The sequence below is a fragment of the Oncorhynchus kisutch genome, linkage group LG19 (assembly GCF_002021735.2).
Source record: "Oncorhynchus kisutch isolate 150728-3 linkage group LG19, Okis_V2, whole genome shotgun sequence".
In the NCBI taxonomy this organism is placed as follows: Eukaryota; Metazoa; Chordata; class Actinopteri; order Salmoniformes; family Salmonidae; genus Oncorhynchus; species Oncorhynchus kisutch.
The window spans coordinates 19,256,545-19,277,451 of NC_034192.2; the positions used below are offsets into that span (position 1 = coordinate 19,256,545).

The 20,907-nt window shown below is 44.5% G+C and overlaps 1 protein-coding gene across 3 annotated transcripts in view; it reads left to right on the forward strand.

Annotated features, from left to right (window-relative positions):
• LOC109864412 (segment polarity protein dishevelled homolog DVL-2) overlaps positions 1–18,657 on the forward strand; it is a 34,058-nt gene extending 15,401 nt beyond the window's left edge. The window contains exons 2-16 of one of the 3 annotated variants that reach the window (XR_004204249.1): positions 57–126; positions 424–569; positions 896–1,005; positions 1,766–1,892; positions 2,177–2,267; positions 4,540–4,609; positions 4,825–4,964; positions 5,047–5,123; positions 10,390–10,457; positions 10,690–10,881; positions 11,291–11,422; positions 13,984–14,160; positions 14,535–14,759; positions 16,295–18,191; positions 18,244–18,657. Coding sequence is in view for 1 of the 3 variants with exons in the window: in XM_020452191.2 (XP_020307780.1) it covers positions 57–126; positions 424–569; positions 896–1,005; positions 1,766–1,892; positions 2,177–2,267; positions 4,540–4,609; positions 4,825–4,964; positions 5,047–5,123; positions 10,390–10,457; positions 10,714–10,881; positions 11,291–11,422; positions 13,984–14,160; positions 14,535–14,759; positions 16,295–16,848 (2,155 nt within the window). In the remaining 2 variants the exon portion in view is untranslated. Of the gene's footprint in view, positions 1–56; positions 127–423; positions 570–895; positions 1,006–1,765; positions 1,893–2,176; positions 2,268–4,539; positions 4,610–4,824; positions 4,965–5,046; positions 5,124–10,389; positions 10,458–10,689; positions 10,882–11,290; positions 11,423–13,983; positions 14,161–14,534; positions 14,760–16,294 lie in introns of all 3 variants that reach the window. The other 2 variants (XR_004204250.1, XM_020452191.2) reach the window with 2 other exon arrangements.
• The last annotated feature ends 2,250 nt before the right edge of the window (positions 18,658–20,907 follow it).

The following is a 20,907-nucleotide window of genomic DNA, read 5'->3' on the forward strand; positions in this document are numbered from 1 at the left end:
GGTATGTCTCTAGTGTGTCTGTATCACTCATCTCTCGATCTGTGTTATGTCCGTAGTGTGGTGAAGGAAGAGATTTCGGATGATGCTGCCAAACTACCTTGTTTCAATGGGAGAGTTGTGTCATGGGTAAGATGCTGACTCTCACCTTTCGTCTACTGATTGTGTTGCATGGCACTTTGTCCACCCGGTCAGCAGTAACCTCAATACTTCTCACTTGTGTCAATGATTACAGACAACGCTCAATACAGAATTGAGTTCTTTATCAAGAATAATAACTTGGATCTTGTTTTCACTGATGTGGTCCTGCTGTTTGTTTTGACAGCATGCTAGTTTGGCGGTAGGTGAGCAAGCATGCCGTTTGCTTGTGTGAATAGGTCCGTTTTTCGACTTTGTTTCTGTTGCCCCCCCCCCCTCCTTCTCTAGCTGGTATCCTCAGACAGTCCCCTTGCGGAGCCCCCTCGTCCCCCGGTGGAGGTCTGTACGGAGCCCTCTCCCCCCCCTTCCCCCTTGCCTCCCCTACCGGTGGAGAGGACAGGGGGCATCGGAGACTCCAGACCCCCGTCATTCCAGTAGGTTGAAGCCCTACAGCATAGCCTGATCCCCCCCACACACACACACACACACACATGGCTGGGAGTTAAGTAAATGCAATAAAAAGTGGAAGCTCCAGTGAATGATCTAATGATTGAATGGAATGGTACAGTGGATTGGGATTGTGAGAAGAATATTTCAGAGGGAGAACAGGAAAAATGCTGACTACTTTCATCAGGATGCCTTTACGATATGTCAAAAGAGGAAACAGACATGGAGTTGTTTTTCCATTAATGACAATGGCATTCTAAAACATCCTCCACATTCTCATCCCACTTGTTCTCCCCCCTCATTCTTCCTCCAGTCCCAATGTGGCGGGTAGTGTTGAGAACCTGGATGAGTGTACTGAGACAGAGTCAGTGGTGTCATTCAGAAGGGAGAAGCCCAGACGGAGGGAAAGCATGGAGCAGCATGGTCAGTAACTGTTTGAGTGGTTCAGTTGGTAAGAAAATTGTGCAAAACACCAAGGTCGTAGGTTCAATTCCTGCAGGCATTACATACATTTTTAGGATGTGTATGTGACTAAGTCTCTCTGGATAAGAGCGTCTGCTAAATGACTAAAAAGTTTAATTGTACGGCCTCCCGAGTGGCGCAGTAGTCTAAGGCACTGCATCGCTGTGCCACTAAGAGATCCCGGTTCGAGTCCAGGCCCTGTTGCTGCCAGCTGCAACCTGGAGACCCATGGGGCGGCGCACAATTGGCCCAACATTGTCTGGGTTAGGGGAGGGTTTGGCCGGCAGGGATGTTTTTGTCCCATCGGGCATTAGCGACTTCGGTGGCAGGCCGGGCGCAATGCGCGCTGACACGGTCGCCAGGTGTACGGTGTTTCCTCCGACACACTGGTGTGGCTGGCTTCCGGGTTAAGTGGGCATTGTGTCAAGAAGCAGTGCAGCTTAGCTGAGCTGTGTTTCGGAGGACGCACGGCTCTTGACCTTCATCTCTCCCGGGTCCGTACGGGAGTTGTAGCGATGGCACAAGACTGTAACTACCAATTGGATACCATGAAATTTGGGACAAAAAGGGGTAAAAAAAATGTACGTTAGTTGTATTGTCGCTTTGGCAAAGTGGCATATAAGTGATATGCTCTAGTCTAGGTACTAAAGGAGTAATGTTTGGACGATGCTCGTTTCCCCCATGATCGTCCTTATCTCTGTTGCCCCTCTGCTTTCCAAAGGGCCGCGGATGAATGGTCAGAGCCGTCGGGAGCGCCACCTGGCAGGCTACGAGAGTGCTTCCACCATCATGAGCAGCGAGCTGGACACCACCAGCTTCTGTGACTCGGACGATGACACCATGAGCAGGTCAGTCACACACACACAGAGCATGGGCCGTCAACCACGATTGTTTAATAACTTGAACTTATTTGGCCCAGCATCACCACTTTGCCTATATCATTTATATAAATGGTTAACAAAACAAGCCCTAAAATAGAGCCTTGGGGAACCCCTTATGTGATATCCAGGAACCTAGATTTTTTTTTACTGTTTCACATTGACACCGAGTTGTGTTTGAGATATAGTTGCTGAGCCAATTACAGGCTTCCTTAGGGAAGGGTTAACGCCTCCATTCTCCATTCCCCTCTCAGGTTCAGCAGCACCACAGAACAGAGCACAGCCTCTAGGCTACTGAAGCGCCACCGCAGACGCCGGAAGCAGCGTCCCACCAGGCTGGAGAGGGTACTGCAGCTACTGCTTTTAATATATAATATTTATCTAGGAACACACAGTAATTCTGAGAACATAAGACTATACGATAGTTACATGTTATGGATATGAAATATGTAGGACCCTGCAGTTGGGGCCAGTTTGTGTTTCAGTATACAGTACCAGTCAAAGGTTTGGACACCTACTCATTCCATTGTTTTTCTTTATTTTGACATTTTGACATTATAGTGAAGACAAACTATGAAATAACACATATGTAGTAACCAAAAAATGTGTTAAACAAATCAAAACATTTATATTTCAGATTCGTCAAAGTAACCACCCTTTGCCTTGATGACAGCTTTGCACACTCTTGGCATTCTCTCAACCAGCTTCACCTGGAATGCTTTTCCAACAGTCTTGCAGGAGTTCCCACATAAGCTGAGCACTTGTTGGCTGCTTTTCCTTTTAATCTGCGGTCCAACTCATCTCAATTGGGTTGAGGTCGGGTGATTGTGGAGGCCAGGTCATCTGATGCAGCACTACATCACTCTGCTTGGTCAAATAGCCGTTACACAGCCTGGAGGTGTGTTTTGGGTCATTGTCCCGTTGAAAAATAAATGATAGTCCCACTAAGTGCAAACCAGATGGAATGGAGCATTGCTGCAGAATGCTGTGGTAGCCATGCTGGTTAAGTGTGCCTTGAATTCTAAATAAATCACAGACAGTGTCACCAGCAAAGCACCACCACAACATCACACCTCCTCCATGCTTCGCGGTGGGAACCACACATGTGGAGATCATCCGTTCACCACCTCTGCGTCTCACAAATACACTGCGGTTGGAACCAAAAACCTCAAATTTGGACTCATCACACCAAAGGACAGATATCCACCAGTTTAATTGCTTGTGGTCTCTTCCTCTCATTGGTGTCCTTTAGTAGTGGTTACTTTGCAGCAATTTGACCATGATGGCCTGATTCACGCAGTCTCCTCTGAACAGTTGATGTGTCTGTTACTTGAACTCTGTGAAGCATTTTATTTGGGCTGCAATTTCTGAGGCTGGCAACTCTAATGAACGTATCCTCTGCAGCAGAGGTAATTCTGGGTCTCCCTTTCCTGTGGTGGTCCTCATAAGAACCAGCTTCATCATAGCACTTGGTTTTTGCGACTGCACTTGAAGGAACTTTCAACGTTATTGAAATATTCCACATTGACTGACCTTCATGTGTTAATGATGCACAGTCATTTCCCTTTGCTTACTTGAGCTGTTCTTGCCATAATATGAACTTGGTCTTTTACCAAATAGGGCTGACTTTTGTATACCACCCCTACCTTGTCACAACACAACCGATTGGCTCAAAGGCAGTAAGAAGGAAAGAAATTCCACAAATTAACTTTTCAGGTGACTACCTCATGAAGCTGGTTGAGAGAATGCAGAGAGTGTGCAAAGGTGTCATCGAGGGAAAGGATGATTACTTTGAAGAATCTCAAATATAAAGTATGTTTTGATTTCACACTTCTTTGGTTACTACTTGATTCCAAATGTGTTATTTCATAGTTTTGATGTCTTCAATATTATTCTACAATGTAGAAAATAAAGAAAAACCCTGGAATGAGTAGGTGTGTCAACTTTTGACTGGTACTGTACATTTTAAAACCATAACAGATGTTGATGGTGTACAGGCTATTAAATGGATTTATTATACTTTTAAAATGTGGACCTTTCATCAGCAGCTTGCATGTGTGGAACCCCTTTATAATAATTAACAGTCAATTACCGTGAACAGCAGTTATTTGCATGACAATTACCAGCTGACAAAATTTGTGTCGACAGCTTTCCACAGTGATGCTGGCCCATGTTGACTCCAATGCTTCCCCCAGTGTCAAGTTGGCTGAATGGTCCACCACCCAAAGGACATTGTTGATACACACGGGAAACTGTTGTGTGTGAAAAAAACAGCAGAGCTGCAGTTTGACATAAACCGGTGCGCCTAGCACCTACTACCATACCCTGTTCAAAGACATTTAAATTGTTTTGTCTTGTCCATTCACTCTCTGAATGGCACACATACACAATCCATGTCTCAACTGTCTCAAGGCTTAAAAATACTTATTTAACCTGTCTCCTCCTCCTTTATCTACACTGATTGAAGTGGATTTAACAAGTGACATCAATAAGGGATCATAGCTTTCACTTGGATTCACCTGGTCAGTCTGTCATGGAACGGGCAGGTGTCCTTAAAATGTTGTATGCTCGGTGTATGTGATGTAATCGTGCGCGTTTTTGTTTTGCTGTGTTTCAGGCGTCGTCGTTCAGCAGTGTGACAGACTCCACCATGTCCCTTAACATCATCACTGTTACACTCAACATGGGTGAGTGCCCCCTTCAATTGCTCCCCTCCTTTTCGCTTCTATCTTATTCCTTTCTTCTCACTCCTATCACCTCACGCTCTTTCATTGCCTTATCTCTACATAAGGCTCACGTGCTAGCTTATCTGTAAGGTTTAGTTTTTCTTATCTGAAATAAAATGGAATAGGATAAAGACTGTTAGCTGATGTACTGTATGTGTACGGTTTCTCCCGTGCAGATAAATACAACTTCTTGGGCATCAGTATCGTGGGTCAGAGCAACGAGAGGGGTGATGGGGGTATCTACATCGGCTCCATTATGAAAGGAGGGGCTGTGGCTGCTGATGGGCGGATCGAACCAGGAGACATGCTGCTACAGGTGACACACACACAATAAGTTGTCTCTTAGAGCTGGAAAGCTCTTTGTTTAAGGTCTATCCTCTCATGTTGCTTCATCTCAGGTGAACGACATCAACTTTGAGAACATGAGTAATGACGATGCTGTCCGTGTGCTGAGAGAGATTGTACATAAACCTGGGTAAGGCATCTCTTTCCTATATGCAAACTTTCAGTCTGTGTCTTGTTATACAATTGAAGTCGGAAGTTTACATACACTTAGTCATTAAAACTCGTTTTAAGCGTACAGTCCATAACACAATACAAAAAGGAAAGTCTATATACAGTGTGTGCAAATGGCGTGAGGAGATAAGGTAATAAATAGGCCATAGTAGCGAAGTAATTACAATTTAGCAGATTAACACTGGAGTGATAGATGAGCAGATGATTATGTGCAAGTAGTGATACTGGTGTGCAAAAGAGCAGAAAAGTAAATAAAAACAATATGGGGATGAGGTAGGTAGATTGGGTGGGCTATTTACAGATGGCCTATGTACGCTGCAGCGATTGGTTAGCTGCCCTCCTTTCGGAAAAGCTGACCACGACTCCATTTTGTTGCTCCTAGCCTATAGACAGAAACTAAAACCGGAAGCACCCATGCTCAGGTCTGTTCAACGCTGGTCCGACCAATCGGATTCCACGCTTCAAGATTGCTTCGATCACGTGGACATGTTCCGCATAACGTCAAACAACATTGATGAATAAGCTGATTCGATGAGCAAGTTTTTTTAGCTAGTGCATCGGTGATGTTGTACCCACAGCATCTATTAAAACATTCCCCAACCAGAAACTGTGGATTGATGGCAGCATTCACGCAAAACTGAAAGCGCGGACCACTGCTTTTAATCATGGCAAGGTGACCGGAAACATGACCGAATACAAACAGTGTAGCTATTCCCTCCACAAGGCAATCAAACAAGCTAAGCGTCAGTATAGAGACAAAGTGGAGTTGTAATTCAACGGCTCAGACACGAGAGGTATGTGGCAGGGTCTACAGTCAATCACGGACTACAAAAGAAAAACCAGCCCCGTCGCCGACCACAATGTCTTGCTCCCTCGCTTTGAGGACAATACAGTGCCACTGACACGCCCGCTACCAAAACCTGCGGGCTCTCCTTCACTGCAGCCAACATGAGTTAAACGTGTTAACCCTCGCAAGGCTGTAGGCCCAGACGGCATCCCCGGCTGCGTCCTCAGAGCATGTGCAGACCAGCTGGCTGGTGTGTTTACGGACATAATCAATCCTTATCTCAGTCTGCTGTTCCCACATGCTTCAAGAGGGCCAGCATTGTTCCTTAGCTAAGGTAACTGAGCTAAATGACTACCGTCCCGTAGCACTCACTTCCGTCATAATGAAGTGCTTTGAGAGACTTGTCAAGGACCATATCACCTCCACCCTACTTGACACCCTAGACCCACTCCAATTAGCTTACTGCCCCAATAGGTCCACAAACGACGCAATCACACTGCCCTAACCCATCTGGACAAGAGGAATACCTATGTAAGAATCCTGTTAATCGACTACAGCTCAGCATTTAACACCATAGTACCTTCCAAACTCGTCATTAAGACCCTGGGTCTCGACCCCCGCCCTGGACTTCCTGACGGGCCGCCCCCAGGTGGTGAGGATAGGAAACATCTCCACCCTGCTGATCCTCAACACTGGGGCCCCACAAGGGTGTGTTCTCAGCCCTCTCCTGTACTCCCTGTTCACCCACGACTGTTTGGCCATGCACTCCTCCAACTCAATCATCAAGTTTGCGGACGACACTACAGTGGTAGGCTTGATTACCAACAACGACAAGACGGCCTACAGGGAGGAGGTGAGGGCCCTTGGTGTGGTGTCAGGAAAATAACCTCCCACTCAATGTCAACAAAACAAAAAAGATGATTGTGGACTTCAGGAAACAGCAGAGGGAGCAGCCCCCTATCCACATTGACGGGACAGTAGTGGAGAGGGTAGTAAGTTTTAAGTTCCTCGGCTTACACATCACAGACAAACTGAAATGGTCCACCCACACAGACAGTGTGGTGAAGAAGGCGCAGCAGCGCCTCCTCAACCTCAGGAGGCTGAAGAAATGTGGCTTGTCACGAAAAGCACTCTTTTACAGATGCACAATCGAGAGCATCCTGTCGGGCTATATCACCGCCTGGTACGGCAACTGCTCCGCCCATAACCGTAAGGCTCTCCAGAGGGTAGTGAGGTCTGCACAACGCATCACCGGGGGCAAACTACCTTCCCTCCAGGACACCTACACCAACCGATGTCACAGGAAGGCCAAAAAGATCATCAAGGACAACAACCACCCGAGCCACTGCCTGTTCACCCCGCTATCATCCAGAAGGCGAGGTCAGTACAGGTGCATCAAAGCAGGGACCGAGAGACTGAAAAACAGCTTCTATCTCAAGGCCATCAGACTGTTAAACAGCCACCACTAACATTGAGTGGCTGCTGCCAACATACTAACTTAACTCTAGCCACTTTAATAATGGAAAAATTGATGTCATAAAGGTATCACTAGCCACTTTAAACAATGCCACTTAATATAATGTTTACATATCCCACATTACTCATCTCATATGTATATACCTTACTCTATACCATCTACTGCATCTTGCCTATGCCGTTCGGCCATCACTCATTCATATATTTTTATGTACATATTCTTTCCTTTACACTTGTGTGTATAAGTTAGTTGTGGTGAAATTGTTAGGTTAGATTACTTGTTAGATTACTGCATGGTCGGAACTAGAAGCACAAGCAAATAAAAAATAGTTTTTTGATTTACTCAGATAGCTGATGTTTAAAGTTAGTGAGGGAAATATAAGTCTCCAGCTTCAACGATTTTTGCAATTCATTCCAGTCACTTGCAGCAGAGAACTGGAAGGAAAGGCGGCCAAAGGATATGTTGGCTTTGGGGATGACCAGTGAGATATACCTGCTGGAGCACGTGCTACGGGTGGGTGTTGTTATCATGACCAGTGAGCTGAGAAGGCGGAGCTTTACCAAGCATAGACTTATAGATGACCTGGAGCCAGTGGGTCTGGCGACGAATATGTAGCGAGGGCCAGCCGACTAGAGCATACACGTCGCAGTGGTATAAGGTGATTTGGTGACAAAACGGATGGCACTGTGATAGACTGCATCCAGTTTGCTGAATAGAGTATTGGAAGCCATTTTGTAGATGACATAGCCGAGGTCAAGGATCGGTAGCATGGTCAGTTTTACTAGGGTAAGTTTGGCAGTGTGAGTGAAGGAGGCCAAGACCTCAAAAGACCTTCACAAGTCTGGTTCATCCTTGGGAGCAATTTCTAAACACCTGAAGGTACAAAGAAGCCACTGCTCCAAAACTGCCATAAAAAAGCCAGACTACGGTTTGCAACTGCACATGGGGATAAAGATTGTACTTTTTGGAGAAATGTCCTCTGGTCTGATGAAACAAAAATAGAACTGTTTGGCCTTGACCATCGTTATGTTTGGAGGAAAAAGGGGGATGCTTGCAAGATGAAGAACACCACCCCAACCGTGAAGCACGGGGGTGGCAGCATCGTGTTGTGGGGGTGCTTTGCTGCAGGAGGGACTGGTGCACTTCACGAAATAGATGGCATCATGAGAAGGAAAATGATGTGGATATATTGAAGCAACATCTCAAGACATCAGTCAGGAAGTTAAAGCTTGGTCGCAAGTGGGTCTTCCAAATGGACACTGACCCCAAGCATACTTCCAAAGTTGTGGCAAAATGGCTTATGGACAACAAAGTCAAGGTATTGGAGTGGCCATCACAAAGCCCTTACCTTAATCTCATAGAAAAATGGGCCAAAATTCACTCAACTTATTGTGGGAAGCTTGTGGAAGGCTACCCAAAACGTTTGACCCAAGTTAAACAATTTAAAGGCAATGCTAACAAATACTAATGGTGTGTATGTAAACTTCTGACCCACTGGGAATGTGATGAAAGAAATAAAAGCTGAAATAAATAACTCTATTATTATTCTGACATTTCACATTCTTAAACTAAAGTGGTGATCCTAACTGACCTAAAACAGGGAATTCTTACTAGGATTAAATGTCAGGAATTGTGAAACTGAGTTTAAATGTATTTGGCTAAGGTATATGTAAACTTCCGACTTCAACTGTATGTGTGCATGCCTTCTGCTCCTTCTACAAAGATAATTATTGATCGATCAATAATATAAGTTTTAGCAAAAACATTTTATTTTAAGTTACAATCTGTAGAAACTGAGAAAGGTTAACAACAGCAAAGTCGAAAAATATATGGCAAATAGAAAAAGAGATCGATGGGAGGGGTTGAGTGGAGGCATTAAAAACAAAAAAACTAATGTAAAATATACTTTCCAATAATGGAAAATGTATTTAAAAAGAGCTGTGTGTAAACATACACAAGATTTGTTACGTTACAGCCATGTTCTGAAGTGGATTCAATCTATGCACAATACCCATATTGACTAAGAGAACAGGTTATTAGAAAGTTTTACAAAAGTATAACAATAAAAACGAATACCTTATTTACATTCAGACCCTTTTGCTATGAGACTCAAAATTGCACTTAGGTGCATCCTGTTTCCATTGATCATCCTTGAGATGTTTCTTCAACTTGATTGGAATGCACCTGTGATAAATTCAATTGATTGGACATGATTTGGAAAGGCACACACCTGTCTATATAGGGTCCCATAATTGACGGTGCATGTCAGAGCAAAATCCAAGCCATGAGGTCAAAGGAATTGTCCGTAGAGCTCCGAAACAGGATTGTGTCGAGGCACAGATCTGAGGAAGGGTACTAAAAAATGTCTGCAGCGTTGAAGGTCCCCAAGAACACAGTGGCCTCCATCATTCTTAAATGGAAGAAGTTTGGAACCACCAAGACTTCCTAGAGCTGGCTGCCCGGCCTAACTGAGCAATCAGAGGAGAAGGGCCTGTTCAGGGAGGTGACCAAGAGACTGACCATAGGGTTAACAGAGCGCCAGAGTTCCTCTGTGGAGATGGTTGTCCTTCTGGAAGGTTCTCCCATCTCTGACGCACTCCACCAATCAGGCCTTTAGGGTAAAGTGGCCAGACTGAAGCCATTCCTCAGTAAAAGGCACATGACAGCCCGCTTGGAGTTTGCCAAAAGGCACCTAAAGTACTCTGACCATGAGAAACAAGATTCTCTGGTCTGATGAAACCAAGATCTCTTTGGCCTAACTTTGACTGGTACTGTATATATTATATGCATTTACAAAAAAATATATGGGGGTTGAAATTTATGCAGACAATGACATTGATAGAAGCTACAATCCATCTGCAATATTAAAGCTGATCTACCCCCTAAAACAAAAGAGAAAAAATAAAGATAATTATCTCGATGTCTCTCTCGCTTTCTCTTTTTCCTTTTCTCTCCACCCAGACCTATTATCCTGACAGTGGCTAAATGCTGGGACCCGTCACCCCAGGGCTACTTCACCCTCCCACGCAGTGAGTAACCTGTTATCTCCTAGGCTCTTTCTCAGTTCCTCTTTCCTTGATTCCTTGCATCCTCTCTCCTCACAACACACGAGGTCGAAGATCCAAAGTCCCTTCCCCTCTGACCTTCTCGTTTTGAGAACGAGGAGAGGGAAGACGTGAGAAATCGAGCAAAGACTAAATGCGAAAAGAGCCTCGGCTGAGAAATCCACCCAATGGTAGAGGAGACTACAACCCCTCATAGTGTACACCCCCATTGTTCTTCCAGATGAGCCGATCCGGCCCATAGACCCGGCTGTGTGGGTGAGCCATTCTGTGGCCCTGACAGGGGCCTACCCTCCCTACCCCGGCAGCTCCTCTCTCAGCACCATCACCTCCAACTCCTCGGTGACCGAGACAGAGCGTGAGTCCCTCTGCCTGTCTTTGGCCCACAAAGGTACGGTCTGTTTTTATTTACTATGTTTGAGTCTTCTCGTGTCTCTTTCTCGCTTTCTCTCTTGTAAGTCTCAAGTTTTGTCATTTTGCTCATTGATCTCTGTTGAAGATTTAAGTCAGGGTTTCCCAAACTCGGTCCTGGGCCCCCAAGGGGTGCACATTTTGTTTTTTGCCCTAGCACTACTCAGCTGATTGCAATAGTAAACTAATTATCAAGCTTTGATCATTTGAACTAGCTGTATAGTGTTAGGGCAAAAAAACTACATCGCGAGGACCGAGTTTTGGAAATGCTATTAAGTTATCTCTTCTCCCTCAAGTGTTAAGTTCTGTCTACCTTAGTTGTTGATAATTAATAGATTTTTTTGACAGTCTGTTTCTCTTAATCTTACCCTCTTCTCATCTCTCTCCAGGTTTTGATGACTTCAACCTGTCCCTCCACTCTGACATGGCGTCGGTGGCGAAGGCCATGGCCTCCCCAGAGTCTGGTCTGGAGGTTCGGGACAGGATGTGGCTCAAGATCACCATCCCCAATGCCTTCCTTGGTGAGAGAACTGCTTCCAGATCTGTTTGTGCTGTATAGCCAACTTCTAGGGTGCTGTTGTATTTGGATTGGAAAGAAAGATTCTATTGTTGAAAAGTTATAACTAGTATCAGGGTTTAATGAAAAATATATAAACAATAATAATACCGATGACCGGTATCCCAGGACTTCCCAACCAAGCACCTTCACAAAAAAATACAAAATGTGCACGCATGAACCGGACATCAACTTTTCTTTTACTAGGTAAGTTGAATGAGAACACATTCTCGTTTACAGCAACGGCCTTGGGAATAGTTACAGGGGAGGTGGGGCAATGAATAAGCCAATTGGAAGCTGAGGACGATTAGGTGGCCATGGTGGTATGACGGTCAGATAGGAAATGTAGCCAGGACACCAGGGTTAACACCCCTACTCTTAACAATAAGTGCCATGGGATCTCTAGTGATCACAGAGTCGGGGCACCCGTGTAACGTCCCATCTGAAAGACGGCACCCTACACAGGGCAATGTCCCCAATCACTGCCCTGGGGTATTGGGATATTTGTTTAGACCAGAGGAAAGAGTGCCTCCTACTTGCCCCCCAACACCACTTCCAACATATGGTCTCCCATTCAGGGACCGACTAGGACCGACCCTGCTTAGCTTCAGAGGCAAGCCAGCGGTGGGATGCATGGAGGTATGCTGCTGGCAAACTCTCTGGCGTCATTCATAGCCTACATTAGACCAGTCATCACAATTCTAGCAGCCTGCCGTATTTAGCTTACTCCACATAATGTCAATAGAAAACATCACTTACTTGCATGACTTCTAGAAATTGCTGTCTCATGTGTAGGCTACTCATGACGCAGTTACTGAAGGCAGTCTCATCTCACATTCACAAATCTCTTTATGGCACTGGTAGAAGCTCAAAATATGAACTGCAGCTACTCACTGGTCACAAAATGACTGGTATATTGTGATTACAACCGTGCCTCTAGGAAATAGATATTTGCAACATTGGTCCATGATGTTAAAATAACAAAAGCGAGTGCACGGCTAGCAGATAGTGGCTAGCAGATACCATAGACTTCCAGTCATTGTACTAACCCTACTTAGCAGTTGCGCTAGTGCTAGATAGCAACTTACTTCAAACAGGGTGCAGAGACATAAAAATGGTATCCATGAGTTCATCTGACTCTGGGGAAGTAGATATAGGGTGTCTTTACCAAAATCACAAAGTTTCCCTTTTTAAACTGGCTGGGCCTAATATAGCAACAAATGCTGACATTACACATCCAAGTATATCTGACCAAATTATGAAAGAGGAATTGTACTTTTGAATTCCGTGAAGTCAGTGTGGAAGAGGTGAAATCAACAATGACAAGCCAGGCCTCCCGGGTGGCACAGTGGGCTAAGGCAGTGCTAGCTGTGCCACCAGAGACTCTGGGTTCGAGCCCAGGATCTGTCGCAATGACGAGCCACCGCTATCTGACAATCTGGATGGAAAATTACCGAAGATAATAGTGGATGATATTTCCACTCCTATTTGCCATATCTTCAAGTTAAGCGTACTAGAAAGTGTGTGCCCTCAGGCTTGGAGGGAATCTAAAGTCATTTCGCTACCCAAGAATAGTAAAGCCCCCTTTACTGGCTCAAATAGCTGACCAATCAGCCTGTTACAAACTTATGGGAAAAAATGTTTGACAAGATACAATGTCATTTCACAGTAAACAAATTGACAACAGACTTTCAGCACGCATATAGGGAAGGACACTCAACAAGCACGGCACTTACACACTGATTGGCTGAGAGAAACCGATGATAAAAATATTGTGGGGGCTGTCTTGTTAGTCTTCAGTGCGGCTTTTGACATTATTGATTATAGTCTGCTGCTGGAAAAATGTATGTGTTATGGCTTTGCACCTTCTATAATGTGGATCAAGAGTTACTTGTCGAACAGAACACAGAGGGTGTTCTTTAATGGAAGCCTCTCAAACATAATCCAGGTAGAAGCAGGAATTCCCCAGGTTATCTGTATAGGCCCCTTGCGTTTTTCAATTTTTACTAACGACATGCCACTGGCTTTGAGTAAGGCCAGTGTGTCTGTATGCAGATGACTCAACACCATACACGTCAGCTACTACAGCGACTGAAATGACTGCAACACTTAACAAAGAGCTGCAGTTAGGGCCTTATTGCTTAAATAAGCCATTGGATTCCTGTCCACATTTCTCCATTTACAGTGGTATAGTCATGTCAATTTTTGGACTTCTATATGTTTTTAAATAGCATTTCCGGTCTGAATGGGAATACCAGGATATTACCGGGATGGTTGCAATTTTCTCCGCAAAGAAAATTGGTAGATTTACAGGCAGATTAAACCCTACAGTAGATCATAGGTGGGGTTCTAATGGTTGATTGATTGGCATGTTCTGATGTAGTGGAGTGCCTCTACCAACACATCAGGGGTTCTAGTGTTGGGTTCTAACGGATGATTGATTGGCAGGTTCTGATGTGGTGGAGTGGCTCTACCAAAACATCTGGGGGTTCTAGTGTGGGGTTCTAATGGATGATTGATTGGCAGGTTCTGATGTGGTGGAGTGGCTCTACCAACACATTGAGGGCTTCCAGGACCGTCGTGAAGCCAGGAAGTATGCCAGTAACTTGCTGAAAGCTGGCTTCATCCGCCACACGGTCAACAAGATCACCTTCTCAGAGCAATGCTATTACATTTTCGGTGACTTCAGCGACTGTGAGAACTGTGAGTAAAACAGCACAAGCCTTTGTGGCTAATTGCCCATAGGCCTGTTTTACTGTACTACAGAGATGGGCAACAGGTGGCCATCCCTGTATTATGATTATTTTGGATAAGAAAATTGTCTTAGTGCGGCACTCCTTTGAATTTCGAAATCCCGATGTGGCCCTCGAGCCTTAAGATGTTGCTGTGCCTTCTGTGCTACATTAGCTTTACAGTTTCGTTGCTTGTTTGTTGTAAATATGTATATTTGCCATGGACTTTTTGCGGTTTTATTTTGTGAGAGCTCTGGTAAAATGTCCTATCTATTGAAAATGAAGGTCAAATGATGATTCATACATCACTGATTATAACTGTGCCATTACACTATTCTCTCCCAGACATGGCAAACCTCTCCCTGAATGACAACGACGGTTCTAGTGGGGCCTCAGACCAGGACACCCTGGCCCCCCTGCCCCTCCCGGGGGCCACACCCTGGCCCCTGATGCACACGTTCCCCTCCTACCAGTACACCACCAACCCCTACTCCAGCCAGCCGCCCCCCTACCACGAGCTTTCCAGCTACAGCTACGCGCCAGGCAGCACAGGGAGCCAGCATAGTGAGGGTGAGACTGGAGGGACACCGGGGGGGGGAGTGTGTGTGTGTGTGTGTGTGTGTATACTGAACAAAAATATACATGTAACATGCAATAATTTCAAAGATTTTACTGAGTTACAGTTCATATAAGTAAATTAATTTGGCCATATCTATGGATTTCACATGACAGATATGGGAATAGGGAATACAGATATGCATCTGTTGGTCACAGATACCTTTTAATAAATGGTAGGGACGTGGATCAGAAAACCAGTCAGTATCTGATTTTACCACCATCTGCCTCATTCAGCACGACACATCTCCTTCACATAGAGTTGATCAAGCTGTTGATTGTGGCCTGAGGAATGTGGCCCCACTCCTCTTCAATGGCTGTGCAAAGTTGCTGGATATTGGCGGGAACTGGAACACGCTATTGTACACATCGATCCAGAGCATCCCAAACATGCTCAATGGGTGATATGTCTTGAGTATGCAGGCCATGGAAGAACAGACATTTTCAGCTTTCAGGAATTGTGTACAGATCCTTGCAACATGGGTCCGTGCATTATCATGCTGAAACATGAGGTGATGAATGGCACGACAATGGTCCTCAGGATCTCATCATGGTATCTCTGTGCATTCAAAATGCCTTCGATAAAATGCAATTGTTTTCATTGTCCATAGCTTATGCCTGCCAATACCATATCCCCAATGCCACCATACATTGACATCAGCAAACCGCCCTCCCACACGGTGCCATACACATGGCCTGCGGTTGTGAGGCCTGTTGGACGTAATGTAAAATTCTCTAAAACAATGTTGAAGGTGGTAGAGAAATAAACATCCCCAATTCTCTGGCAACAGCTCTGGTGGACATTCCTGCAGTCAGCATGCCAGTTGCACGCTCCCTCAACTTGAGACATCCGTGGCATTGTGTTGTGACAAAACGGCACATTTTAATGGCCTTTTGTCCCCAGCACAAGGTGCACCTGATCATGCTGTTGAATCAGCTTCTTAATGTCACAGCTGTCAGGTGGATAGATTATCTTGGTAAAGGAGAAATGCTCAGTAACAGGGATGTAAACAAATTTGAGCACAACATTTTAGTGGCCTTTTATTGTCCCCAGTACAAGGTGCACATGAAATGATCATGCAGTTTAATCAGCTTCTTGATGAGCCACAGCTGTCAGGTGGATGGATTATCTTGGAAAAGGAGAAATGCTCACTAACAGGGATGTAAACACATTTGTGCTCAATTTGAGAGAAATCATATTTTATTTCAGCTCATGAGACCAACACTTTACATGTTGTGTTTATATTTTTGTTCAGTGTAATTAATACATGTGTTAATGAATGAATGAATAATTAAAGAGTTCAGAGTTTTCCTGACAGGCCATACTCAGAAACTTGAACATTGTAGGGTTATGCAAGGGTTAAATAATGTCTTGTTTGAATCAGAGCTATAGATAGCCTCTGTATGATTCTGGTTAGACTGTGATATTAGAATGTACTCCGCTTATCTGGGGTGCCTGTTTTCACATTGTCCTGTCTTCTCTCACCCAGGGAGCCGGAGCAGTGGCTCCACCCGGAGCGAGGGAGAGAGACGGAGGGGAGGAAAAGGCGGAGGAGGGGTGGGCAGTACTAGCGGCCGGGATGAGAAGTCACCGGTAGGCGGAGATGGCAGGGACTCTCGCTCAGGAAGCGGCAGCGAATCAGAGTATTCTGTACGGAGCAGCCTGAGGAGGGGGGAACACGGAGGCTCGGCCACCCCCAGTGAACACAGCCACTATAGCCACGTCAGCCAGCGCTCACACCACCGCGCACCCCCTCCACACCTTCAATTCCCACAGGGCATCCCCCTTTCATACAACCCCATGATGCTTATGATGGTCCCCCAGCACCCCCATCACCCTCACGTGCACCCACACACCCTCCAGGGCCTGGGGCAGACAGGGCCTTCGATGCCGGGCCTGCCCCCTGGCACCACCCCTGGGGGACCTCCAGGAGCACCCCCAACCCGTGACCTGGGCTCTGTGCCCCCAGAGCTCACCGCCTCGCGCCAGTCCTTCCACCTTGCCATGGGAAATCCCAGTGAGTTCTTTGTGGACGTCATGTAGGAGTGGAGACACTACAGAGGGTTGAGTCGCAAATGGCACCTAATTCCCTACATAGTACACTACTTTTGACCTGAGTCCAATGAGCCCTGGTCAAAAGTAGTGCCCTCTGGGACTGACCCAGAGGCTGTATATGGGGAAGTTGGTGTCCAGAATCAGAAGGATGCACGCTGCAGCATAAGGCAACATTAGAGTGGTACCAGCAACATTCACAAGGTGCTTTGATTCATTTGAACTCTTGGAAAGCTTTAAGAGCCTAAACCCAGCCCAGACCATTGTCTCTGTTTGTGATATCATTGGTTAACCAAGGTTTTATTAGGTGTCTCATCTGACAGGAATCAGTTACCTTTAGATGTTTACCTATCTCTGCCTTATCTTACAAGCTGGTAAACATCTAGAGGAAGCAAAGATGAGTAATTCCTGTCAGCTCAAGATTCACCTAATAAAAACCTTAAATTGAGCTTCATCAAGGGTAATGGGAATACCTACATTTCTTTGTTGTTCAGACAGGAACATAGGTCATTATTATGTCAATTTGTACGATATGAAAACAGAATACATTTCACTTCATCAAGTAATTGTACATAATTCAATGTGCCACGCCATTACGACCACTGTCACATAGCTGTGATCATGTTTCTAAACATGTCACACACATCACTCATAGTGATATGGAGCATAGTACTACTACAGCCTACTTAGGAGGTTAATTGCTGTGGTGTTCTTGGAATATGGTACTAAAACACTACCAGCTGGAGAAGAAAAGTGTTGTATACATGTATCTGTTAATTGAAATGGATGAATTCATGCATTCACATTTGATCTACTGATAACCAGCAGTAGGAATGTTTTTTTTTTAAATGAGAAGCGCTGTTGGGTTTGTGTTGATATGCACTCACACTCAGGGCCTGTATTCACAAAGCAAGTAGGTAGGCTGATCTAGGATCAGGTGCCCCCGTCCATATAACCGTATTCATTATGATTTGACAAGACTCTGATATGATTGAATAAGGGCCCAAATGTTGTGGAGGCCTCCTGTCCTCTGCAGTAACTGGTGAGCCCCCTGATACATTTGTGATTTGCACCTTACTGGTCAGTCAGCTTGATGCAGTGTGTGAATTGGGCCGGGTACACACAGGTACTGGTCAGTCAGCTTGATGCAGTGTGTGAATTGGGCCGGGTACACACAGGTACTGGTCAGTCAGCTTGATGCAGTGTGTGAATTGGGCCGGGTACACACAGGTACTGGTCAGTCAGCTTGATGCAGTGTGTGAATTGGGCCGGGTACACACAGGTACTGGTCAGTCAGCTTGATGCAGTGTGTGAATTGGGCCGGGTACACACAGGTACTGGTCAGTCAGCTTGATGCAGTGTGTGAATTGGGCCGGGTACACACAGGTACTGATTACTGGCCACTCTTTTATATTGGTTTAAATATATGATGAGTACTGGCACCCAAAATGACTACCGTACCAGCACTTATTTCAGTTCACTTCAAACACTGGGTGGATGACTGGGAGATGGAAGCTGGTACAGACCGACAGACTGAAGTATTTGGGATAGCAGTTGGTGAGGGTCAAAGAATGTAGTCTGGCTAAACCAGACTGAATGCTATGCTCTCACCATTGTTTGAGTGCTGCATTCAGTCTGGTTTAACCACGCTACAAAGAATGAAAAAGAAGCAAATACAAAATAGTTTATATAGCTCTGATCTCACACTTCTACCCACATTTTGTTTTTTAACTGAGTGACATACACATGTTTTTATGTATACATTTATATAATTGTATTAAAGGTGCTTGATGACGACTAGTTATGTTTCTTAGTATGGCACAGTCAGTAATGCATTGTCATATTTGCTTGTTTGTCACTTGTTAATTTGAGTCATTTAGCAGACACTCTTATCCAGAGAGACTTAGTCAGTCCATTCATCTTAAGATGGCGCAGGTGGAACCACCACATATCAGTCATAGTAAGTACATTTCTCCTCAAAGTAGCAAAGTCTGAGCTAGTAAGGGGGAAATTGCAATTGTATTACAGTTTAAATACAACTCTAAATTTAAAGTGTTTTCCCCTTTATTTGTAGATAGCAATTTTGTGTATAAGCCTTAATTGTAATTTATAACTGAACTTCAATGATGGTGGCAAAAAAAATATTTGACACTTATTTAATTCTTTTTAGAAGAAGCCTAATTTGGCTTTTGACGCTGTCCTTGAATAAAATAAAATGGTTATTTTACTGAACAAAAATATAAATACAACATGCAACAAATTTAAGATTTTGCTCAGTTGTAGTTCATGTAAGGAAATCAGTCAATTTAACTAAATAAATTGGGTCCTACTCTATGGGCCTGGGAGGTCATAGGTCCATCCACTTGGGAACCAGGCCCAAATCTAATGTATTTGTCAAATGTGGCGAATACAACCGGTGTAGACCTTATCGTGAAATGCTTACTTACAAGCCCTTAACCAACAATGCAGTTGAAGAAATAGTCAAGAAAATATTTACTAAATTAACTAAATTGAATAAAAAAATAAGTAACAAGAAAATTACATTGAGGCTATATACACGAGGTACAGAGTCGATGTGCGGGGGTACAGGTTAGTCGAGGTCATTTGTAAAAAGTGACAATGTATAGATAATAAACAGCGAGTAGCAGCGGTGTAAAAACAAAAGCAGGGGTAGCTGCTTGATTAATTGATAAACAGTCTTATGACTTAGTGGTAAAAGCTGTTAAGGAGCCTTTTGGTCCTAGACTTGGCTCTTCGGTACCGCTTGCCGTGCGGTAGCAGAGAGAACAGTTTGACTTGGGTGGCTAGAGTCTTTGGCAATTTTTAGGGCCTTCCTCAGACATCGCCTGGTATAGAGGTCCTGGATGGCAGGAAGCTTGGCCCCAGTCCTGTAGCGTAGCATCCGTGTCATCTGACCTCTTCTGTATTGAGCGAGTCACTGGTACTTCCTGCTTTAGTTTTTGCTTCTACGCAGGAATTGGAAGGATAAAATTCTGGTCAAATTTGGCAAAAGGAGGGAGAGGTATGTGTGTGTGGAGTAAAGGTGGTCTATAGTTTTTTTTTTTTCCAGTGAAGGAAAATCTTAATTTCACTAGATGATTTTGTGCTTCCAACTTTGTGGCAACAGTTTGGGGAAGGCTCTTTCAGCTTGATAATGCCCCAATGCACAAAGCGAGGTCCATACAGAAATGGTTTGTCGAGATCGGTGTGGAAGAACTTGACTGGCCTGCACAGAGCCCTGACCTCAACCCCATCGAAAACCTTTTGGTATTAATTGGAAAGCAAACTGCAAGCCAGGCCTAATCACCTAACATCAGTGCCTGACCTCACTAATAGTCGTGGCTGAATGGAAGGAAGCAAGCCCCCACAGCAATGTTCCAACATCTAGTGGAAAGCCTTCCCAGAAGAGTGGAGGCTGTTGGAGCAGCAAAGGGGGAACCAACTCCATATTAATGTCCATGATTTTGGAATGAGATGTTCGATGAGCAGGTGTCCACATACTTTTGGCCATGTAGTGTATCGGTACACTCGTAAAAACTTAAGCATAACGTAACTTCTATTTGATCAAATAAGCCATTACATTTTTTTGTTGACCAAATTTGAAACTCATTGACATACAAAAACTCCTTGCTTGGTGAGAGAAAAAACAAAAAAAACACCACCTGCTGGAGAAGACAGATTTTGGGCCCAGTTATCCCTTCGCTTTGCCTCTTCATCTCTAGCAACTTCACTATTGATTTTCTAGATTCAGGTTCACTCAAACATTTTAAGCATTGTTGATAGTTACAGCTGATTTGGGGATTTTATATTGATTCACTCTCCTTAAATATGTCATATGTCATCTGATGTATTAGTTTCTACGGAAGTCCGGAGAGGACATGTGAATAACAAAATATACACTGAACAAATGTATAAACGCAACATGTAAAGTGTTTGTCCCATGTTTCATGAGCTGAAATAAAAGATCCCAGATATTTTCCATCTGTACAAAAAGCTTATTTCTATCACAAACTGTCTCAGGGAAGCTCATTTGCATGCTCGTTGACCTCA